At 40.6% G+C, this 19,871-nt stretch overlaps 1 protein-coding gene across 2 annotated transcripts in view; it reads right to left on the reverse strand.

The window, feature by feature from the left end:
- The window catches only part of ADGRG4 (adhesion G protein-coupled receptor G4), a 113,273-nt gene that overhangs the window by 18,268 nt on the left and 75,134 nt on the right, over nucleotides 1-19,871 (reverse strand). For both annotated transcript variants that reach the window (XM_023198744.1, XM_023198743.1), the window contains exons 13-16: nucleotides 10,121-10,255; nucleotides 5,622-5,741; nucleotides 4,399-4,444; nucleotides 2,440-2,543 (exon numbers count right to left, since the gene is read on the reverse strand). In XM_023198744.1, coding sequence (XP_023054512.1) covers nucleotides 2,440-2,543; nucleotides 4,399-4,444; nucleotides 5,622-5,741; nucleotides 10,121-10,255 — 405 coding nt within the window. The remainder of the gene's footprint in view (nucleotides 1-2,439; nucleotides 2,544-4,398; nucleotides 4,445-5,621; nucleotides 5,742-10,120; nucleotides 10,256-19,871) is intronic.

Raw genomic sequence — 19,871 nt, forward strand, 5'->3', positions numbered from 1 at the left:
ATAAGACCTAATATTGTTGGTTGAGTATGCCTAGTCCAATTGACTGTGTACAGAGCATGGGCAGCCATCAATAGCACTGGAAGAGCATTTAGTCCTTGGCTTCATCATCATTAACATGTTCTACATTTAAAATACAACCAAACTAATAGATGTGAATTTGGGATGCAAAGTGAATAATTATCTGAACTGAGCATCTCAAAACGCTACACAGAACAGCAAAAAAAAAAAAAAACAAAAAAAAAAAAGTCATTTTCCTTAGACCTTAAATAGCTTTCACAAAATTAACAAATAAAATGGACCTTAGAGATCACAAAGTTCAGTAATTTATTAATTAAGTACCATTAAAGATCTGAAATGACATGCAAAATTATTTGAATACATGTGTGCACTGGTCTAAGAAGAAGGTCCAAAGCTTTCATTAGATGATTAGAGATTCATGACTCATAAAAGGTTAAGAAGCAGTGTTTACTTTGGTAGTTCTCAACCAGGAGTGATTTTACCCCTCTCCCAGGGACATTTTGTGGTATCTGGAGGCATTTTTGGTTGTCACAACTGGGGAGGGTGCTACTGGCATCTAGTGGGGAAAGACCAGGGATGCTGCTAAACATCTCACAAAGCACAGAACAACCCCCCACAACAAAGAATTATTTGGGGCCCGGCGGGGTGGTTCACGCCTGTAATCTCAGCACTTTGGAAGGTTGGGGTGGACGGATCGTGAGGTCAGGAGATTGAGACCATCCTGGCCAAAATGGTGAAACCCCGTCTCTACTAAAAAAAATACAAAAATTAGCTGGGTGTGGTGGCAGGCACCTGTAATCCCAGCTACTGGGGAGGCTGAGGCAGGATAATCACTTGAACCCAGGAGGCAGAGGTTGCAGTGACCCGAGATTGCGCCACTGCACTCCAGCCTGGTGACAGAGCAAGATTCTGTCAAAAAAAAAAGAAAAGAAAAGAAAAAGAACTATTTGGCCAGAATATCAATAGTGCCAAGATTGAGAAACCCTGGTGTACTCCAGTACTTTCAGAAGAAAAATCTAAGATCCAAAAGAGGGAAACAACCTGACCAAGATCACATAGCTAGTTACAGACAGAGCTGGAACAAGAACCCTGGTCTCTCTCTCTCTCTCTCTCTCTCTCTCTCTCTCTCTTTTTTTTGAGACACGATCTCACTCTGTTGCCCAGACTGGAGTGCAGTGGCCTGATCATGGCCCACTGCAGCCTCAACCTCCCTGGACTCAGGTGATTCTTCCCACCTCAGCCTCCCGAGTACCTTGGACTACAGACACATGCCATCATGCCCGGCTAATTTTTTTATTTTTATTTTTTGTAGAGACAGGATTTTGCCATGTTGCCCAGGCTGGCCTTGAAATCCTGGGCCCAAGCAATCCATCCACCTCGGCCCCCAAAGTGCTGGGATTACAGGTGTGAGCCATGATGCCCAGCCAACCCCAGTCTTTTGACTCCCACTGTAGTGTTCTAGCCAATTTGGAGGGAGCTGAACAAAATTATTACAATTCAACAAGTATCAATTGAGTACCACTTACTTGTCGAATAGATATGGTTTAAAAATAAATATTAAACAGACCCACAGCCCTCAAAAAGCTAACCATTCTTTGTGGGAACAAGTAACATATGACACATTCAGGCAACAGTATATAATAAAGTCACCTAAGAAATCCAGGGAAGTATTCTGATGTGGGTAGAGAAAAAGGAATACATTTGATAGTCATTTGGAAGAAAAACTCAACAAATACCTATGATCCTTCTTAAATTTAAATATTTTAATGACCAGACCCTTTAATCCAGCAATTCTACTTCTGTCAACTTATCCTGCAAAAATACTTACACCAGTGTTCAAGGACACATGAGTAAGAATGTGTATTACAGAAATGTTTGTAATGAGAAAAACAGCAACAGCTATAATGTCCACCAGTCAGGAATTAGTTAAATTTATTGTGTTAAACCCAAACAATGGTATACTATAAAGGTATTTTAAAAATTGAAGTATAATAAATAGATACACATTTGCCTGAAAGTTGTGCAATATATGTTGCTAAGTGAATAAAGCAATTGGTAAAAACAGTATGAATAATTTGATGCCATGTTTATAAAACAAAACAGAAACATACATTAATGTATACACAGGAAAAGAACCTAAATTAATATACACGTTAGACTGTTAAAGGTGGTGTTCACTTGGGAGGGAGGCTACAGGGACCTTTTCTGTACTGTTTGAAATTTGAGAAGCAAGCATTAATTTTATAAGGAGAAAAAATAAATAAATATTTGTCTCAATCTGCTCTGCTTTGGATGAACAAATTGGAGGGGGGCATTTTTTTTCCAAACGCATACCATTTTTAAATAACAGTTCACACATATATTACTGGTCTAATAAAAATTCTCAAACTTCCATCAAGGAGTGACTACAAGACAACTCACCATTAAGACTCCAAAATGGGTGAGATGGTCACACTGACAGATTGTGTAATTTACGTTTGTTTCCTTTACTTTACAGCCTGACGAATTCCATCCACCCAGCCCATCTGTAGGAGACAGAAGGAAATTTCAAAGCAATTTTGTTTTTCTCAGAAATGTTTAACTTTTCATTATATGCACTATTTAAACGTATGTTATAATTAGTATTATTTGCTAAGACAGCAAGATTAGGGGTATAATTGAACTCTGAAATTAAATTAAGTCTAATAGACTAAACTGACTTTTTGGGGACTTCGTAAATGGCATAACTTCTTCAGCTCTCACTTTTTCAGTTCCTGTACCACACCTCTATAAATTAGGACAGACTCTGTGAACAAAAGTCCTGCCACCACACTACAGTGATAAAGACATTTTTTAAAAGTAGCCAATAAATAGGAAGCAGGCAGATCTGGAATCTTTTTAAGGACATGGACATATGGAATATAGGCTGGCACTTGAGCTTTGAGCTTACTCAGAGGGACTGGAATACACATCTGAAAACCCAGCTGAACCCGCAATTCAAAGGGTCTCAAGTGCTTTGAACCAAAGTCAGATCATGGTCTAGAACTCTGCAGGGCCAATTAGAGCCTCTGCTCTACTGGACACCTGGCTAGTTTCTTCTGAGCACACTCAGGGTTTAGAACTAACACTTATACTTCCATAACCTGTAGATCTCAGGTACTAGACCAGATTGAGAGTAGAACTTCACGAGTGGCACTAGACCAAAGGGGTTATCCCAGGGCAGGCAGCTAAGTGTGGTCAACATTTGTCCATCTGGGATAATGCCAAAGGTTCCAGAGGTTCTAGATGCATGGGACAGAGGTGCAGGGGCAAAGGGTGACCTGAGATTAGCCCAGTAATTTGCATTAATGAACACAGAGATCAACTTATTGAGGTTGTAGGGGACAAAGCTCATCACTTTATAGGGGTTTTATCCTAAGAGACTTGGAGGGGATCAGGAAAGGGCAGACAGTGTTATTTTTGTCTGTCAGAAAGAAGCAGTATTCTTATACCCTAGGGAGCCAAATGGGAAGAGAATTTCCATTTTGTCCCAGAATTCCAAAGATAGTGAAAAAGGGAAAGGTCCCAGGCAGAGTTTCCACAGGCAGAAGGACTCCTCACTTAGCCACTCCTGGCGTTCTTAGGGAAATTGATTCTGTTTGGAAATTCTCTGAGATTCGGTGATAACCCTGGATATTTCCAGTGAAGATGGCAGGCCTAAGAGCAAATCAGTCAGTAATGACCATTCCCAGTCTCTTTTACTATCTGTCTCCAAAGACTCATGCTTATTCAAGCAAGTAGGATCCTTAGAGACCAACCAAAAAGTTTCATCTCCTCAATGAAAAGATAAAAAGACTGGGGCTCAGAGGGGGTAAATTGCTTACCCAAGGTCACACAGTCAGTCTAAAAGAGGTGAGGAGAAAAAAAAAGGGAAGGAGATTGTAGATCTCGTAAAACTCTGTGGGAAAGCCCACATAAAGAACCAGGTATTCCTTCCTCAACTTTCTTCAAACAGCTCAAGGTTACTCTGCGCTGGGCCTTCCAAATTTCTTTCTTCCAACTTTGCTTACCCTCGAGTTGTGTGATTTTTCTGATTTCCCAAATAATTATCTTTGGGGCCTAAGATACTTATAATAAGCTCCTAAATCTTCAGGAAACTGCAGGTAAGGAGCAGTTAGTTATTGGGCATGATTGGAGCGCTGTAGTCCCAGCACAAATTGAGAGATCTTACCTATCAAAAAGGAAAGTTGTCTTAATTCCCATGCCCTAATTTGATATAAAAATCATATCCTGTATCTTGGTCATTCAGAATGCTCTGTAGGGTCTGATAAGACAGCAGTTTGAGCACAACTCCCTCCCATTTAACTGCCAAGTGGTAAAATGGTCTGGGGCAAAGTCAAAGTTGCTAACAAAAATACTTACTATTATTCTCAAAATCCCAAAAGGCACAGTGAACTTGACCATAATTCTGGAAAAAAGGAAATCAGAGGTAAACACCTTGCTTTGTGATATTTACCATATAGTAACACATACACACAAGTGTTTTCTTCTCAATATGTTTTCCCATGGTAGACATGAACACACTCATATGCACACACATATACACATACACATTTGGGCCATTTGTGAATTGGCTGTTAGACTAACTCCATCTAACTCTGGATTTACAAGTGAGAAAACAGCATGTCACTGGATGGTGATCTCATATGTCCTTTAAAATATTTGGTAGTATTAAAAATTGCCTTGCCCTTCTGGTACAAGGCTATGGATAGTCAATGCTGGGCTGATGTGTTCCTTCCGGAGCTTTGGAATTCGGGCCTCACTGCTGAGATCAAGCCTTATGAACACAAATTTGATCTGCTCCCTCATTAGGCCTACAGAACATTCCTAAGACCTCACCAGCTCCTATAGTCTCCAGGAAACTGCAGGCAAGGAGCAATTAGTTACTGGGGGTAATTGAAGTGCTATAGCCCAGACCAAATTGAGAGATCTTACCTATCTAACATGTTTCATTTGGTATTTGCTTCTTTAAATTTCCTCTCCCTCTCTTCCTTTTCTTCTTCCCTTCCAGAAGCAAGACCAGTGAAAAGTATGCTGAACCATATGGTCTTTTAGACTGGGAACTGAGAAATCTATTGAGACTTCACACTGGCCATACATTAATGTCAAATAATGGAATAGTCATTCATACTTGTACTTAGGCTAAATTTGATTATTTAGTAATATATACCTTATTTTATGCCATATAACTATGCTTTTAGTTCTTTGGTGATAATTCATACACATTTTAATGTTCTTTATGGAAATTCAACTAATACAAATATTCAATTATTTTGAGTGAAGTTGCTTGCCTCACTCAAAAATAAATGGAATCATATGTCATTTAGTGTGATGGGACATCCAAAAGATCCAGTCACTGCCCCACTAATCTGTCACAGTGCTAGAATGCTGATCATTCCCTATCACTTTAGGATAAGGCATTATTTCTAGAAGGTTCCAATTATAACACGCCTTTGCTACCTGGAATAGGACATTCTCCATTAAGTGTTAGAATCACATCTGTTAATTAACAAATTACTTTTAACAGAAAAATCGTGAAGAGTTCCTGAGGCCATGTGATTCAGAACTGAAAATGGATATATTACCTGGTTTCCTCCAATATGCTGCAGAGTGATAACCACTGGGTCAGCTAAGTTTTGAATGAACATATCTGAAATGCTGGCACTCACAACATATGTGGTTAATGCTTTAGTGACGTTTTTGGTCTGCAGATGAAACAAAAGAGGAGTTCAGGACCTAAATTTCTAATTACTTACATATTAATAATCAATCTGGAATTTTGAAGTGCTACACACAACATTAGGTATAGAAATGTGGAAAATAAAATTGCAAGCTAAGGTCAAAGGTTATTCAGCTCATCTCCTGTCTTCACATAAGGTCTCCATTATACCAAGCTAGAAGAATTCATTAATCAATCTATCCATCCAAATGTCTATCTAGCATGCATTGGTTTTGCATCTGCTACTCAGTACTGCACTAGCAACAAAATGAAACTATTCTCTATTTTGGTAACTTTCTGGACCTTGACATTTCACAACTTATCCCAGGTCTAATTCTCAATCATCCTTGCTTCCTTTTAGGGAGCTTCTCTATAAGAAACTTAAATCTATCATGTGTAAGTTATAAACCACTTCTTGTTCTATTCTGACAGAGATGGAAGCAGGTTGATCAACACCCAGTTTGAAACAAATCTCAGAGGACAGTCATCGCCTTCTTAGGGGACTGTGAGCTCTGAGGGCAGAGCCCAGGCATTGTATAGCCTGGTGTTCCTCACATATCCTAGCACACAGCAGGTGTCTTGTGCCCACAGTGAGCCACTTATTATGTGCTTTTCATGCACATGCCATTTGCAGTCCTCACTGAAACCGTATAAGCATTTTTCAGATAAACTGAGGCTTGGGTGGCTCAGTGCCTATATGGATAAAGGTCACAAGGCAAGTGAATGACATGGCAGGGATGCTTAATAAATGTTGGTTTAAAGGCAACAAACTAGAATGTATCTGCTGAGAAGTGGGGCTTGCTAACTAACAGTGCCAAAGTACCCCAGGCCAAGGCTCCAGGATGCAAGTCAGCTGAGAGGCTGCCTTTTCTGGGGCACAGGCACATGTGAAGAGGCCAGAGATAGGGCTGGTGATACCAGACAAGAGGGAGAGGAAGAAAAATCTCTGAGGACTTCCCCAAAAAAGCCTAGAGGACATGAACCCAGATGATATTCCTTGGAGACCCTGCTGGGCCACTTTCAGAAGATGCCAAGGCTTCATATTTCTGAAGAAACAGTGTGCAGTCCCTACTACCTACCCTGTACACTTGAGCCCTGCAGCCTGGGTAGTTGCGAATTCAGCCTGGGGCTCCACTAGGACTCTACTTACTTCCTGTTTCTGACCTGTTCTGTTCATTCAAAGCCAGTGTGGGGCAACCTGATTTAGAGATGGCCAGCAGCAAGACATAATGGGAAGGGCCCTGCTGACATTCAAAAGGCCAAGTGCTAACCCTAGCTCCCTTGTTCCTCCCAAGCCTTATTACCCCTTCTTGGTCTGTTGGTGACACTAGGAAAGATGGCAGACTAGATGTTATTTAATGATCCTCCCAAGTTAGTCTAAGAGACACAGCTTTCTGTAGTGAAAAGGCCAAATGAGGAGACACACGCTATGACCCAAGACTTAATTAGCCTTTTCTCTGGTCTCATTTCCCTTACTACAAAATGGTAGCCATACCAGGAAAGGAATGGAGCCTTCCCACCCTTCCACCCTTTGCACTGTAGGCTCAAGTTTTATCTGGTATACCTCTGAACTTTTAGACAAACTATTCCCTCTAGTTGAAACTCTCTTCCCTCCTTCTCTTTGCCCTGTTTCATCTTTGAGCTCCTATTCAACTTCAGGACTCCGCTGAGACCTTTCTCTCACTGCACTTTCCTGATCTCCCAGATGAGTGGTAGATCTCTTCTTCTATGTACCCAGAGTCTCCATGCCATATTGTAACTGCCTAGTGCCTGTCCCTCTCCTTGAGAATCACAGCTAGTGGAGGCGTGGAGGAGACACATATTATCCAAGAGTGGTGCCTTATCAACAATTTCTGTGGACCAGGCATAGTGGCTCACACTTGTAATCCTAATGCTTTGGGAGGCAGAGACAGGAGGATGGCTTGAGGCCAGGCGTTTGAGACTAGCTGGGGCAACAAAGTGAGACCCTGTCTCTACAAAAAAAAAAAAAAAAAAATACGAAAATTAGCCAGGCACGGTGGTAAGCACCTATATTCCCAGCTTCTTGGGAGGCTGAGCCAAGAGGATCACTTGAACGCAGGAGTTCGAGGTTGCAGTGAGCTGTGATTGCACCACTACACTCCAGCCTGGGTGGCAGAGCGAGATCCTGTCTTTAAAAGACACAAACAAACAAACAAACAAACAAACAAATGTCTAAAGTTATATGTCATAATGACTTAAGATCTTGATCAAAAAAATGTTAGAGGAAGTAGTGTGAAAGCAAGGCTGTGATACTCGGGGATTCAAGAAAAACAGAATTAAAGAGCAGCATCTTTTGTAAGTACTCATTCCCCAATAACCAGTGGCACAGATCCCAGCCTTGGGTCACCCTTTCAATGTTAGAACGTTTAGGTCTCTTTTCTCCTCCAGCAGACTGGAAGTTCCGTGAGGGCAGGCACTATGTCTCTTGCTCAGCATTGCATCCTCAGCATTCAGCACCGTGTAAGACACACAGTAGGAATTAAATAAATATTTGTTGAATGAATAAATGATTGAGTGAATAAATGAATAAATTGTGTCACCTTTAGCAGATTCCTTCCCCTCTCTGAGTCTCAATGTCCTCAATATCCATTTTACTTTTACCAATGGTAAACTGAATAGATGGGCTGATATGAGTTAGGAGGGCCCTTTCAGCACTGAATTTGACGGCAGGCTAGTTCTAATCCTTCTTCATCTGGTACTATGACGTTTGCAGGCTAATTTTGGCAAAGATCTTTAATCTTTTTCAGTAGAAAGTGTTAGTGAATAAAAATGACTTATTAAGTGTGAAATCTATGCAAAACAAGTTTATCTGTTATTCTATGAGGCAAGCACAGCCCTCTGAAGAAAGGAGAGAAATTAAGACCAAAGTAATGGCATCTCAGGTGACACAGAGAAATTGTAAGCCTTCCAAAAGAGTCAGAGTGTTATGGATCACATTTTTTAATTTTTATTAAAATGTTTTGCCCACTAAATATTTTGCCCAGGAGGCAGGAAGGAGAGCAGAGGCTCACTTACTCCAAGCAGCCATCCTGGGTGGGATTTGAGCTAAGCCCACAGGAACAAATAGAATTTAGCTAGAGAAAGGAGTGGCTGGAGAACTCCAGGGGAACAGAAAGCCTTACAGACATAGCTGGAGGTGACATGGTATATTTGAGGTGGTGTGTGGTATGGGTATGTGCTATATTTTGAGTTGACCCAGTGCAACCTCCCACAAAAGAAATGTGAATATTTGACCATTAGAAATTCATTACTTTGGATAACCCCTTTAGAAATGCAAACACATCTAGGAAAATTAATGTATTGACCTCTTAAATACATGAACTTTCAAGTCAGATAGCCTGGGTTTGATTCCTAGCTGCGCCACTTTTTAAGCATGTGGCCTTGGGAAAAATTACTTAAGCTTTTTGAGTCTCGACTTCTCATGAGAAGTAGATGAAATAATAAATGTAAATATTAACAATTAATAGTGTTCATTATCTTCAAATTCATGCAAACTCTGATTACTGTCTTCCCAATAGCTAGATGAGACAGAGTGGTCTAAATGAATAAGCCTTTTGTTAGGCAGAGACCTAAGACAGGATAATAATAATAATAGTAGAGCAAACAGTTAACATGGTACTTATGTGCCAAGCAGTATTGTAAAGCACTTTAAATACACTAACTCTTTTAATCCTTCAATAGCTCTATAAGGTATTCATATCACCCTATGCTACAGAGAAGGAAACTAAGGCACATGAAGGTTGAGTAACTTGCTTGAGGACACACAGGCAGAATATGGCATTGCCAGCTTTAAATTCAACCAGGCTGCCCCTGAGTCCACACTCTTCAGCATCACATCAGGCTGCCTCTGTTTTCTAGTGGGTGAGCACTGCAGCCTTCGGAGAAAGTTCTGTGGGGGCTGTGGGAAGTAGCAACAAATGCCTGCAGGCAAATGTCCTTCTGGATACCACCCAGCTTCAAAGGAATTGGCCCAAAATAGTGGACATGTTGGCTTTGAGGAGCCAGGGGAGATTTGGGAGGAAAGCACTGACAAGCCAAAACATTATTTCATCAGGAGAACTCGCTGTTCTTTTCTGGCTTTGAAACATCTTGAGACCTCTGTTTAGCCACCAGATAATCCTTAAGGTCCCTTCCAAAGCTGAGATGTTGTGAAAATTAAAAACTGTAGAACATCATTAAAGTAGACGTTGATTCATGTTAAGGGGCAAGGGTTGTGCCGGAAGACTTGTGGAATCAATCAGCATATTCTAAAATAAACAGAACATCATGAAAATAGCAAGAGTTCATAATTACAATGAGTCACCATGTGCCAGTTCATTACAGTTATCACAGGCAAGAATTTACCTTAAAGAGTGAAGTTTGGCCAAAGAAATTAAACAAGATCGTTTGTAAGTTGCTAAGAGGAATTCTCTCCGTCAGTGATTTAGGCAAATATATGGAAGCCAAAATCCCTCCCACAGGGACATTGCCTAGGAAAATCTGCCAAGAAAAGCCAAAAAATGAAAATTGGAGTCTTCATTCATCATAGTGAAGTCTTGCCCACTTCTCACCCCAGTTCAGCCTCAGAATATCACTCAAAGGGCTGAAAGGTGGGAACTAGCTCCATAAGCTATGATATACTTTTCACACACACACACACACACACACACACAATCACAGGCCAAGACATGATTCTGGTACACATAGACATAGACACAAACACACATCATCTTTTCCTTTCTAAGCCTATTCCTGAGGTTCTCTCCCTCTGAGGTTCTCTCCCTTTGATCTCCTTTCACCTGGGTAATAATAGAGATGAGAGGGAAATGACAAATTAGGTCATTTGCCCTGATTATCAGAAATAAAGACCAGTCTTGGAAATCAGGATACCATCCTCCATATGATAAAAGGAAAAAACAAAACAACAACAAAAAACACAATACAATGGTATTAGGCACTTTCCTCATAGTTTATGGAGCAATGTTTTGGTTAAAAAGTGAAGCAGTGAAGTGAGGCATTAGCGCTTAGCAATTCTGCTGCATGTCACAGCTACGGTTTGAATATGTCCCCCCAAAAGCATGTACTAGAAACTTAATCCCCAATGTGATAATAATGGGGGCTAGGGCACAATGGGATATGTTCAGGTCATGAAGGCTCCACCCTGTTGAATGGATCAATGCCAATTATAAAAGGGCTTGAGGCTGTGAGTTAAATCTTTTGTTCTCTCTCTCCCTCTCTTTGCACATCTGCCATTGGATGACACAGCAAGAAGGCTCTCACCGCAGGTGGCCCCTTGATCTTCGACTTCCCAGCTGTCAGAACTGTGAACCAATAAATTTCTGTTCATCAGAAATTACCCATTCTGTGGTATTCTGTTATAGCAGCACAAAATGGAATAAGACATTCACTATTAGAAGCATTTGCTGAGTTCATTGGTAATAGTATTTGACAAGTACTGGAACATTTTTGAGAGTCAAAAGGGCTTTGTTAATAATTACACTAAGTCCACAGCCGTAAATCAGGACTCTCCCAGACAAAACAGGATACGTGGACACACTTACCTGCATTCTCCCATTTAATCTATCAACTCTGAGAGGTACATTGTATTATGGCAACAGGAAATGGCTTAGAAAGGTTAAGTGACTTGCTTAGGGTCACACAACTGGGATGTGGTTGAACAAAGATATATACGATTTTGGTCCACTTTTAAAATTTATCTATGTTGCCTCTCAAGTTGCTATTATCTAGCTGGGTGTATAATGGGGGTTAAAAGTGAATCATATTTCTAAAAATGACTTGTAGTCTCAATAGCCATATGGCTCTTTGCTAAGGAGAAATGAACTCTGCTAGGGCAGTCAAGTACCATGGAGAGGACATGATTTAGCTTCTACATGTAAGCAATTTGATACCAAGAATACAACTGGTGTTGTTTGTTTTGTCTCTCCACCAAGATTCATGATAGAAACCCCATTGTAAACAAAATACACTGGGAATTCAACATCTGTTTCAGTATGGCTAAGTAGCTCCTAATAAACTCAACCCTCCTGCATATAACAATACAAAGTAACAACGACTTGAAGGCACTGGAAAATTACCAAAAGCAGACAGTTTCTGGAGAAGAGTAAACACTTGGAAAAAGGTAACATCACAAGGTGGGGTACCCGTTTTTACAGCTTGCAGCCCGATGGCAGGCTGAAACTAATGCTGTGAAGGACATCTAAAACTTTGATTTTTTTTTTTTTTTTTCTAAATTGCAGTCTTTGTGGAATGAAGAACCAGAAACAAAAGTCAGGGCAACCATAGCCACTGGGAGGTGATGGGGGTTGTGGGGGGACATCTGGAATGGAAAGCGGGATCCAAAATTCTGAGTATAAATTCTGCCCAAATATCTGCCTTACCTCTGGACCACATATGTACAGGACAGATTTCCACTAAGAATGAAGGAAGTTAACTGAGATTTGAACTGCCAGTCAAGAGATGGTGTCCACAGTATAGACCAACCAAGTTAATTGCCTGTTATGACAAAAATCTATAATCTACAAAAGAATAGAGTAGAATCTAGAGTGTTCATATATAACATTTATAATACCCAGAACATAATCCAAAATTACTCAATATGTGAAGAAAAATTGTGACTCATTTTTAAAAGACAATCAATGGAGTTAAACCTTGAGATGATCCAGATATTAGAATTAGCAGATAAGGATTTTAAAGCAGCTAGGATAACTATGCTAAGGTATTTAAAAGAAAATATGTTTGCAATTAATGGAGAGAGGAAATAATAGTAAAAAAATATGGAAACATACAAAATAGAAATTCTAAACTTTAAGCATAATATTGGAATTTTTAAAAAAGTAAATTTTATTGTGTGTATTTAAGGTATATAACATGATATTATGGGATACATATAGAGAGTAAAAAGGTTACGATAGTAAAGCAAATTAACATATCCATGATCTCACATAGTTACCTTTTTTTTTGTTGTTTTTATGGCAAGAGTAGCTAAAATCTATTCATTTAGCATGAATTCCGAAAACAGTACAATTTTTAAAATTGCACAGGATGGGTCCAATAGTAACATAAAAACAACAGATGTCTGCAAATTTAAAGGTAGATAAGCAGAAATGATACCTTTAGAAGAATAGATAGTGAAATGATTAAAAACATGAACAGTCTCAGGGATATGTGGGGAAGTATCAAAAGGTCTTACATACAAGTAATTGGAGTCTCAAAAGGAGAGGAAGGAGAAAATGGTGAGGAAACAGTATTTGAAGGAATAACAGTGAAAATTTCCCCAAATTCAGTAAAAGGTATAAATTTACATATTCAAGAAGCTCAGCAAATCCTTAGCAGGATAAGAACAAAGAAAAAAAATGCCCAGGCATATAATAGTCAAACTGCAGAATATCAAGGAAAATATTTTAAAAAGCCAGAGAAAATTTACACATTATATACAGAGAAACAAGAACTCAAATGATTACTGATTTCTCTTCAGAAAACATAGAGGCCAGAAGAGAGTGAAATGACATCTTTAAAATGCTGGGGGCTGGGGGAAGGACTTGACAATTCTGAATCCTATAGCAAACAAAAATATCCTTCAAGCATGAAGATAAAATAAAGACATTTTCAGATAAATTAAAAACTAAGAAAATTTATCATCATCAGACCTGCATTACAATAAATCCTGAGTGAATTTTTTTTGAGCTGAAGGGAAATGATACCAAATAGAACTCTGACCTTCAGGAAGGAATGAAGAGCAACAAAAATAATACATATCTAAGTAAATGTAAAAAGCCATTTTTTCTCTCAATTCTTTTAAGTAACATAGGACTTTTTAAAGTAATGACTATAACATTGTCTTGTGAAGTTTATAATCTTTTTGTGTAAAATATGTGTGTGACAATTATAGCATAAAAAACAGGGGGTATAAATTGATACGTCTAGTTTAAAGTTTCTACATTTTACATGAAGCAGTACAATATTAACTCTAAGTAGAATGTAAAAAATATACAAGTGTATATTATAATCTCTAGAGCAACCATTAAGAAAAAAATGCAGGCCAGGCATGGTGGCTCACGCCTGTAATCCCAGCACTTTGGGAGGCCGAGGCAGGTGGATCACTTCACATCTGGAGTTTGAAACCAGCCTGACCAACATGGTGAAACCCTGTCTCTACTTAAAAAAAAAAAAAAAAAAAAAAAAGCCGTGCGTGCTGGCACATGCCTGTAGTCCCCTCTACTCTGGAGGCTGAGGCACAAGAATCGTTTGAACCCGGGAGGCGGAGGTTGCACTGAGCCCAGATCATGCCACTGCACTCCAGCCTGGGTAACAGAGGGAGACTCCAAAAAGAAAGGAAAGGAAGGGAGAAAGGAAGGAAGGAAGGAAGGAAGGAAGGAAGGAAGGAAGGAAGGAAGGAAGGAAGGAAGGAAGGGAGGGAGGGAGGGAGGGAGGAAGGAAAAGAGAAAGAAAGAAAGAAAGAAAGAAAGAAAGAAAGAAAGAAAGAAAGAAAGAAAGAAAGAAAGAAAGAAAGAAAGAAAGGCAAATATATATAATTAAAGAGTCAGTAAACAATTAAAATTCAACTATAATAAATGTTAAAATAAAGCAAGAGACAACAGGAAAGAAGGAACAGAGGAACAAAAGCCAGAGGGATAGACAGAAATTAAAATAAAATGATAGTTCTAATCTAACCACCTAAATAATTACATTAAATGTTAAAAAAAACTACACACTCCAATTAAAAGTCCGATATTATCAGGATGGATAAAAAATGAAACACAAACTATATGCTATCTACAAGAGGTACACTTTAAATATAAAGACAGCTAGAAAGCAAATGAATATAAAATATATATTTGTACCTTTTAGAGTAACCATAAGAAGGCTTGGATGATTTGGTTTTTTATATTGAAACCAGATAAAATAATTTCAAGACAGTATTATGAAAGATAAAGAGGGATATTTAGTAATGATAAATAGGTTTGGGGGTAGGATTAGTATTAGAAAGACAAACCAACACAAACGTATATGTGCTTAATAAAAGAGCCCCAAAATAAACAAAGCAAAACTTGAAAGGAATAAATGGAGAAATAGACAGTTGCACAAAGTTAGAGATTTTAACACCCTTTTCAACTAGAGAACAACTAGGATAAAACAGAGATGATTGGAACAACACTGCTGGCACCTTGACCTATATCCAACAACTGTAGAATGCACATTTTTTTTTTAATTCCATGTGAAACATTCACCAAAATAAATCACACACTGGGATACAAAATAAGTGCTCTGAATCAGTGTCCAATATATGGTACTGTTTTTCCCATAGCCAGGATTCACACTTCCAGGAATCAAGAGTTGGAAGTGGAAGTGACACTACTCACCATCACCCCTAATGATCCACTAGCAAAATTTTTGCTTCCTGTTCCCACAATATTACATTCGGCTGGCCTAGAGGTCTTAGTTCCAGAGGGAGGAACGCTGCCACCAGGAGACACAACATCGATCCCCTTAAACTGGAAGTTAAGATTGCCACCTGGACACTTTGGGCTCCTCTTATCTTTAAGTCAATAGGCTAAGAAGGGCGTTACAGTGTTGGCTGAGGTGATTGACCCGGACTATCAAGATGAAATCAGTCTCCTACTCCACAACAGAGGTAAGGTACGCATGGAATACAGGAGATCCATTAGGGCATCTCTTAGAGTTACCATGCCCTGTGATTAAGGTCAATGGGAAACTACAACAGCCCAACCAGGCAGGACTACAAATGGCCCAGACCTTTCAAGAATGAAGGCTTGGGTCACTCTACCAGGAAAAAAACCACGACCTGCAGAGGTGCTTGCTGAAGGCAAAGGGAATACAGAATGGGTAGCAGAAGAAGGTAGTCATCAATACCAGCTACGACCACGTGACCAGCTACAGAAACAGAGACTGTAATTGTCATGAGTATTTCCTCCTTCTTTTGTTAAAAACATGTTTGTGCATGTATACACTTGTACTAAGAAAATGTCTTCATTTTATTTCTTTTTTTCCTTTATCGTGTGACATAGGATTTACTGACTTCATATCAGCATTTAAGTATTGTTAATTTTATGTAATAGTATTTGTGTTGGGGATTTGTGCATTTCCAGTTGTACAAAGGATAGTTGTATTATGTTAAGCATAATTATGACCTTATTATTGTCTTTATTTGAAGATTATGTATGATCTCAGGAGATGTGTATGGGTTCAACTTGGAAAGGGATGGATTTGTGATGGTTAATACTGAGTGTCAATTTGATTGGATTGAAGGATACAAAGTATTGATCCTGGGTGTGTCTGTGGGGGTGTTGCCAAAGGAGGTTAACATTTGAGTCAGTGGGCTGGGAAAGGCAGACCCACCGTTAATTGAGTGGGCACCATCTAATCAGCTTCCAGCAAACATAAAGCAGGCAGAAAAACGTGAAAAGGAGAGACTGGCTTAGCCTCCCAGCCTACATCTTTCTCCCGTGCTAGACGCTTCCTGCCTTTGAACATCAGACTCCAAATTCTTCAATTTTGAGACTCGGACTGACTCTCCTTGCTCCTCAAGCTTGCAGACAGCCTATTGTGGGACCTTGTGATCATGCAAGTTAATACTCAGTAAACTCATATATATATATGTGTGTGTGTGTGTGTGTATACACACACACATATATATCCTACTAGTTCTGTCCCTCTAGATAACTCTGACTAATACAATAAGTTTCAACGAATGTAAATGGATTGAAATTATACTAAGTATATTCTGTGACCAAAATGAAATAAACAAGAAATCAATAACAATAAGATATCTTAGGCTGGGTGGGGTGGCTCATGCTTGCCATCCTAACACTTTGAGAAGCTGAGTTTGAGACCAGCCTGGGCAACATGGAGAGATCTCATCTCTACAAATAATTTTTTTTAGAGTAGCCAGGTGTGGTGACATGCACCTGTGGTCCCAGCTACTCGGGAGGCTGAGGTGGGAGGATCACCTGAGTCCAGGAGGCTGAGGATACAGTGAGTCGTGATTGTGCCACTGTGCTCCAGCCTAGGTGACAGAGTGAGACCCTGTCTTAAAAAATAATAATAAGATATCTTAGATAGCTCCAAATACTTGTAATTGAAATAATACACTCCTAAATAATCCATGGACTAAAGAAAAAAATAGAAAATATTTTGAACTGACATAATAAAAATACAACATATAAAAATTTGTGAACTACAGCTAAAGCAGTGCTTACAAAGATATTTACAGCTTTTTAGGATTATGTTACAAAGGAAGAAAGGTCTAAAATGAATGATCTACAGATCCACATTAAGAAGCTAGACAGGCCAGGAGTTGTTGTTCACACCTGTAACCCCAGCACTTTGGGAAGCTGAGGCAGGAGGATTGCTTGAAGCTAGGAGTTCGAGACCACAGCAGACAACAAAGACCCTGTCTTTATAAAAACAAAAAATCTAAAAATTAGCTGGGTGTGGTGGTATGTGCCTGTAGTCCCAGTTACTGGGGAGGCTGAGGTGGGAGGATTGCTTGAGTACAGAAGTTGAAAGTTGCTGTGAGCTATGGTCACACCACTGTACTCCATCCTGGGTGACAGAGAGATTTCATTAAAAAGAAGGGGAAGAAGAGGAAGAAGAGGAAGAAGAAGAAGAAGAAGAAGAAGAAGAAGAAGAAGAAGAAGAAGAAGGAGGAGAAGAAGGAGGAGAAGAATAAGGAGAAACAGCAGCAGCAGCTATGTAAAGAAGATAAAAATAAAACCAAAGTAAGTATAAGAAAGGAAGTAATAAATATAAAATCAGATATCAAAAAGTAGAAAACAAGTAATAGGGAAAATTAACAAGGCCAAAAGTTGTTTAAAAGGATCAACAAAATGGAAAAATCCCTATACTATCAAAAATAAAGGAACAAAAAAAGAAATTACCAACACAGAAATGAAAGAAGGTTTATTACTGTAAATCAGAGGTTGACAAATGAACCAGCAAGCCAAATCCTTCCTAAGGCTTGTTTTTGTGTTGCTCTAAGCTAAGAATAGATTTTACATGCCATTTTTAGGTTTTGTTGTTGTTGTTAATAGCTTTATTGAGACTTTACTCACATACCATATACTTTATCCATTTAATGTATACAGTTCATTGGCTTTCATCACATTCAGAGTTGTGTGACTATCACTACAATCAATTTTAGACTATTTCCATCACTTCAAAAAGAACCCCTTGTTTGGACGAACGGAGGCAGGATGGTGCACTTCTGGGTTCTTCACCCCCCACCACCAACTCTTCCCGCGCGCGCGAAAATGCAGCCGGTGACCCGGGAAGGTGCAGACCAACTGGGCATGCGCCAGGTGACGTCAATCCGAAGAGACCAAGATTTACCTGGTCGCACCTGCGGAACACCCCCCGACACGCCCGTGCCCCGCCTATTGCCCTCCCACTCCTAGAAAAGCCACTCTCGGCCAGTGAGCCAGGCGGCCTTCTCACAGCCCCAGTCCTGTCGGGATGTCGGGACTGTGGGAAGTCCGTCCGAGAGCCCCACCGGGGGACTCTGCTGGCCTCTTTTGCCAGAGGCCGACAGACTTCTCCCCCACACCTTAGGTTACCAAAAATAAATGTGCAGTTTTGCTCCTACACTTGCCTACCCGCTGGTTCTTTTGCGCCCGCTGGGCTGGTCTTAGAAAAAACAAATCAGTTGGTGCCGAAGACCCCTCCTCAGGCCTCTAGGGATTGAGGAACCTCCTCCTGCTTCCACACCGCAGACGGACCAGGACCTGAGACCCGCTTCGCTCACTCTCATGGCCTCTCTGGGGTAAGTGCCCTTGTCTCCTCTTTACCTCCCTCAGCCAGAAATCCTGCCCGGGTCCGAGGTCCATTTGGAGCCACCATGTGGCTCGGGAGACCCCTTCAGGACGGAGACGTCCGCCTGAAGGTAATCTCCACTTTGGCTCCATGAGCCTCCAGTCTGTCTCTGCTGGTTCCAAAGGACGCTTTGAAGCCAGGCAGAGATCCACTTCCATTTCCATTGTGTCCATTGTTTCCCTCGGCCAAAATCCTGCGCAGGTCCGAGGTCCATTTGGAGCCACCAAGTGGCTCGGGAGACCTGTTCAGGATGGAGACGTCCACCTGAAGGTAATCTCCACTTTGGCTTCAAGAGCTTCCAGTCTGTCTCTGCTGGTTCCAAAGGACGCTTTGAAGCCAGGCAGAGATCCACTTCCATTTCCATTGTGTCCATTGTGTAAGTAAAGAGGAAACAAACGGGAAACCCCCCCAGTCCAAATTGCCAAAGAGGACCCCCTTAGGGTGCCTCCTAGCCAATTTAAAAATCTTACAGCTCGAACAAGACCTTAGGAGGAAGCGGTTAATTTTCCTTTCCACTGTGGCATGATTGACCTCAGCAATTTCTGCCAGCGGCTAGGCAAGTGGTCCGAAATTTACATACAAGGCTTTTGGGCCTTGAGCTCTTGTCCCTATACTCCTCCTTCTCCCCACTCCCTCCCTTCCTGCCCAGACTCCTCCTCCTCCCCCCATCCAGACTCCTTCTTCCTCCTCCTTATCTACCAGTAATCCACTCGGTCCCATGCCTCCTTCGGGGCCCCCAACTGGCTGTCTTGAGTCCCCTATCTCTGCCCACACCCTCCTACAGTGTTAGCACCTTTGCGAGAGGTGGCTGGGGCGGAGGGGGTAGTCAGAGTACATGTCCCTTTTTCATTGGCCAATCTTTCCAAAATTGAGAAGCGTTTAGGTGATTTCTCAGCTAATCCTACCATATACATAAAGGAATTTAGACACCTTTGTCAGGCCTATGACTTAACTTGGCATGACCTCCAGGTTATCCTAACCTCTACCCTAAACTGACTGAGGTTCTAACCCAATATACCCGGTTAGATCCGGCCTCCCCCACAGGGGCCACCATTTTGGCATCTTATTTCATTTCTCAATCAGCTCCTGACATTCGTAAAAAAACCTTCAAAAGGTAGAGGATGGTCCTCAGACACCAATACAAGACCTAGTTAAATTAGCCTTTAAGGTCTATAACTCCAGAGAGGAGACGGCAGGCTCGCCTTGAACAGAAGGCACAGCTCCTAGCAGCAGCTTTACAGCCCAGTCGTAACCCCAGACCAGAGAG

Source organism: Piliocolobus tephrosceles, chromosome 12 (assembly GCF_002776525.5).
Source record: "Piliocolobus tephrosceles isolate RC106 chromosome 12, ASM277652v3, whole genome shotgun sequence".
NCBI lineage: Eukaryota > Metazoa > Chordata > Mammalia > Primates > Cercopithecidae > Piliocolobus > Piliocolobus tephrosceles.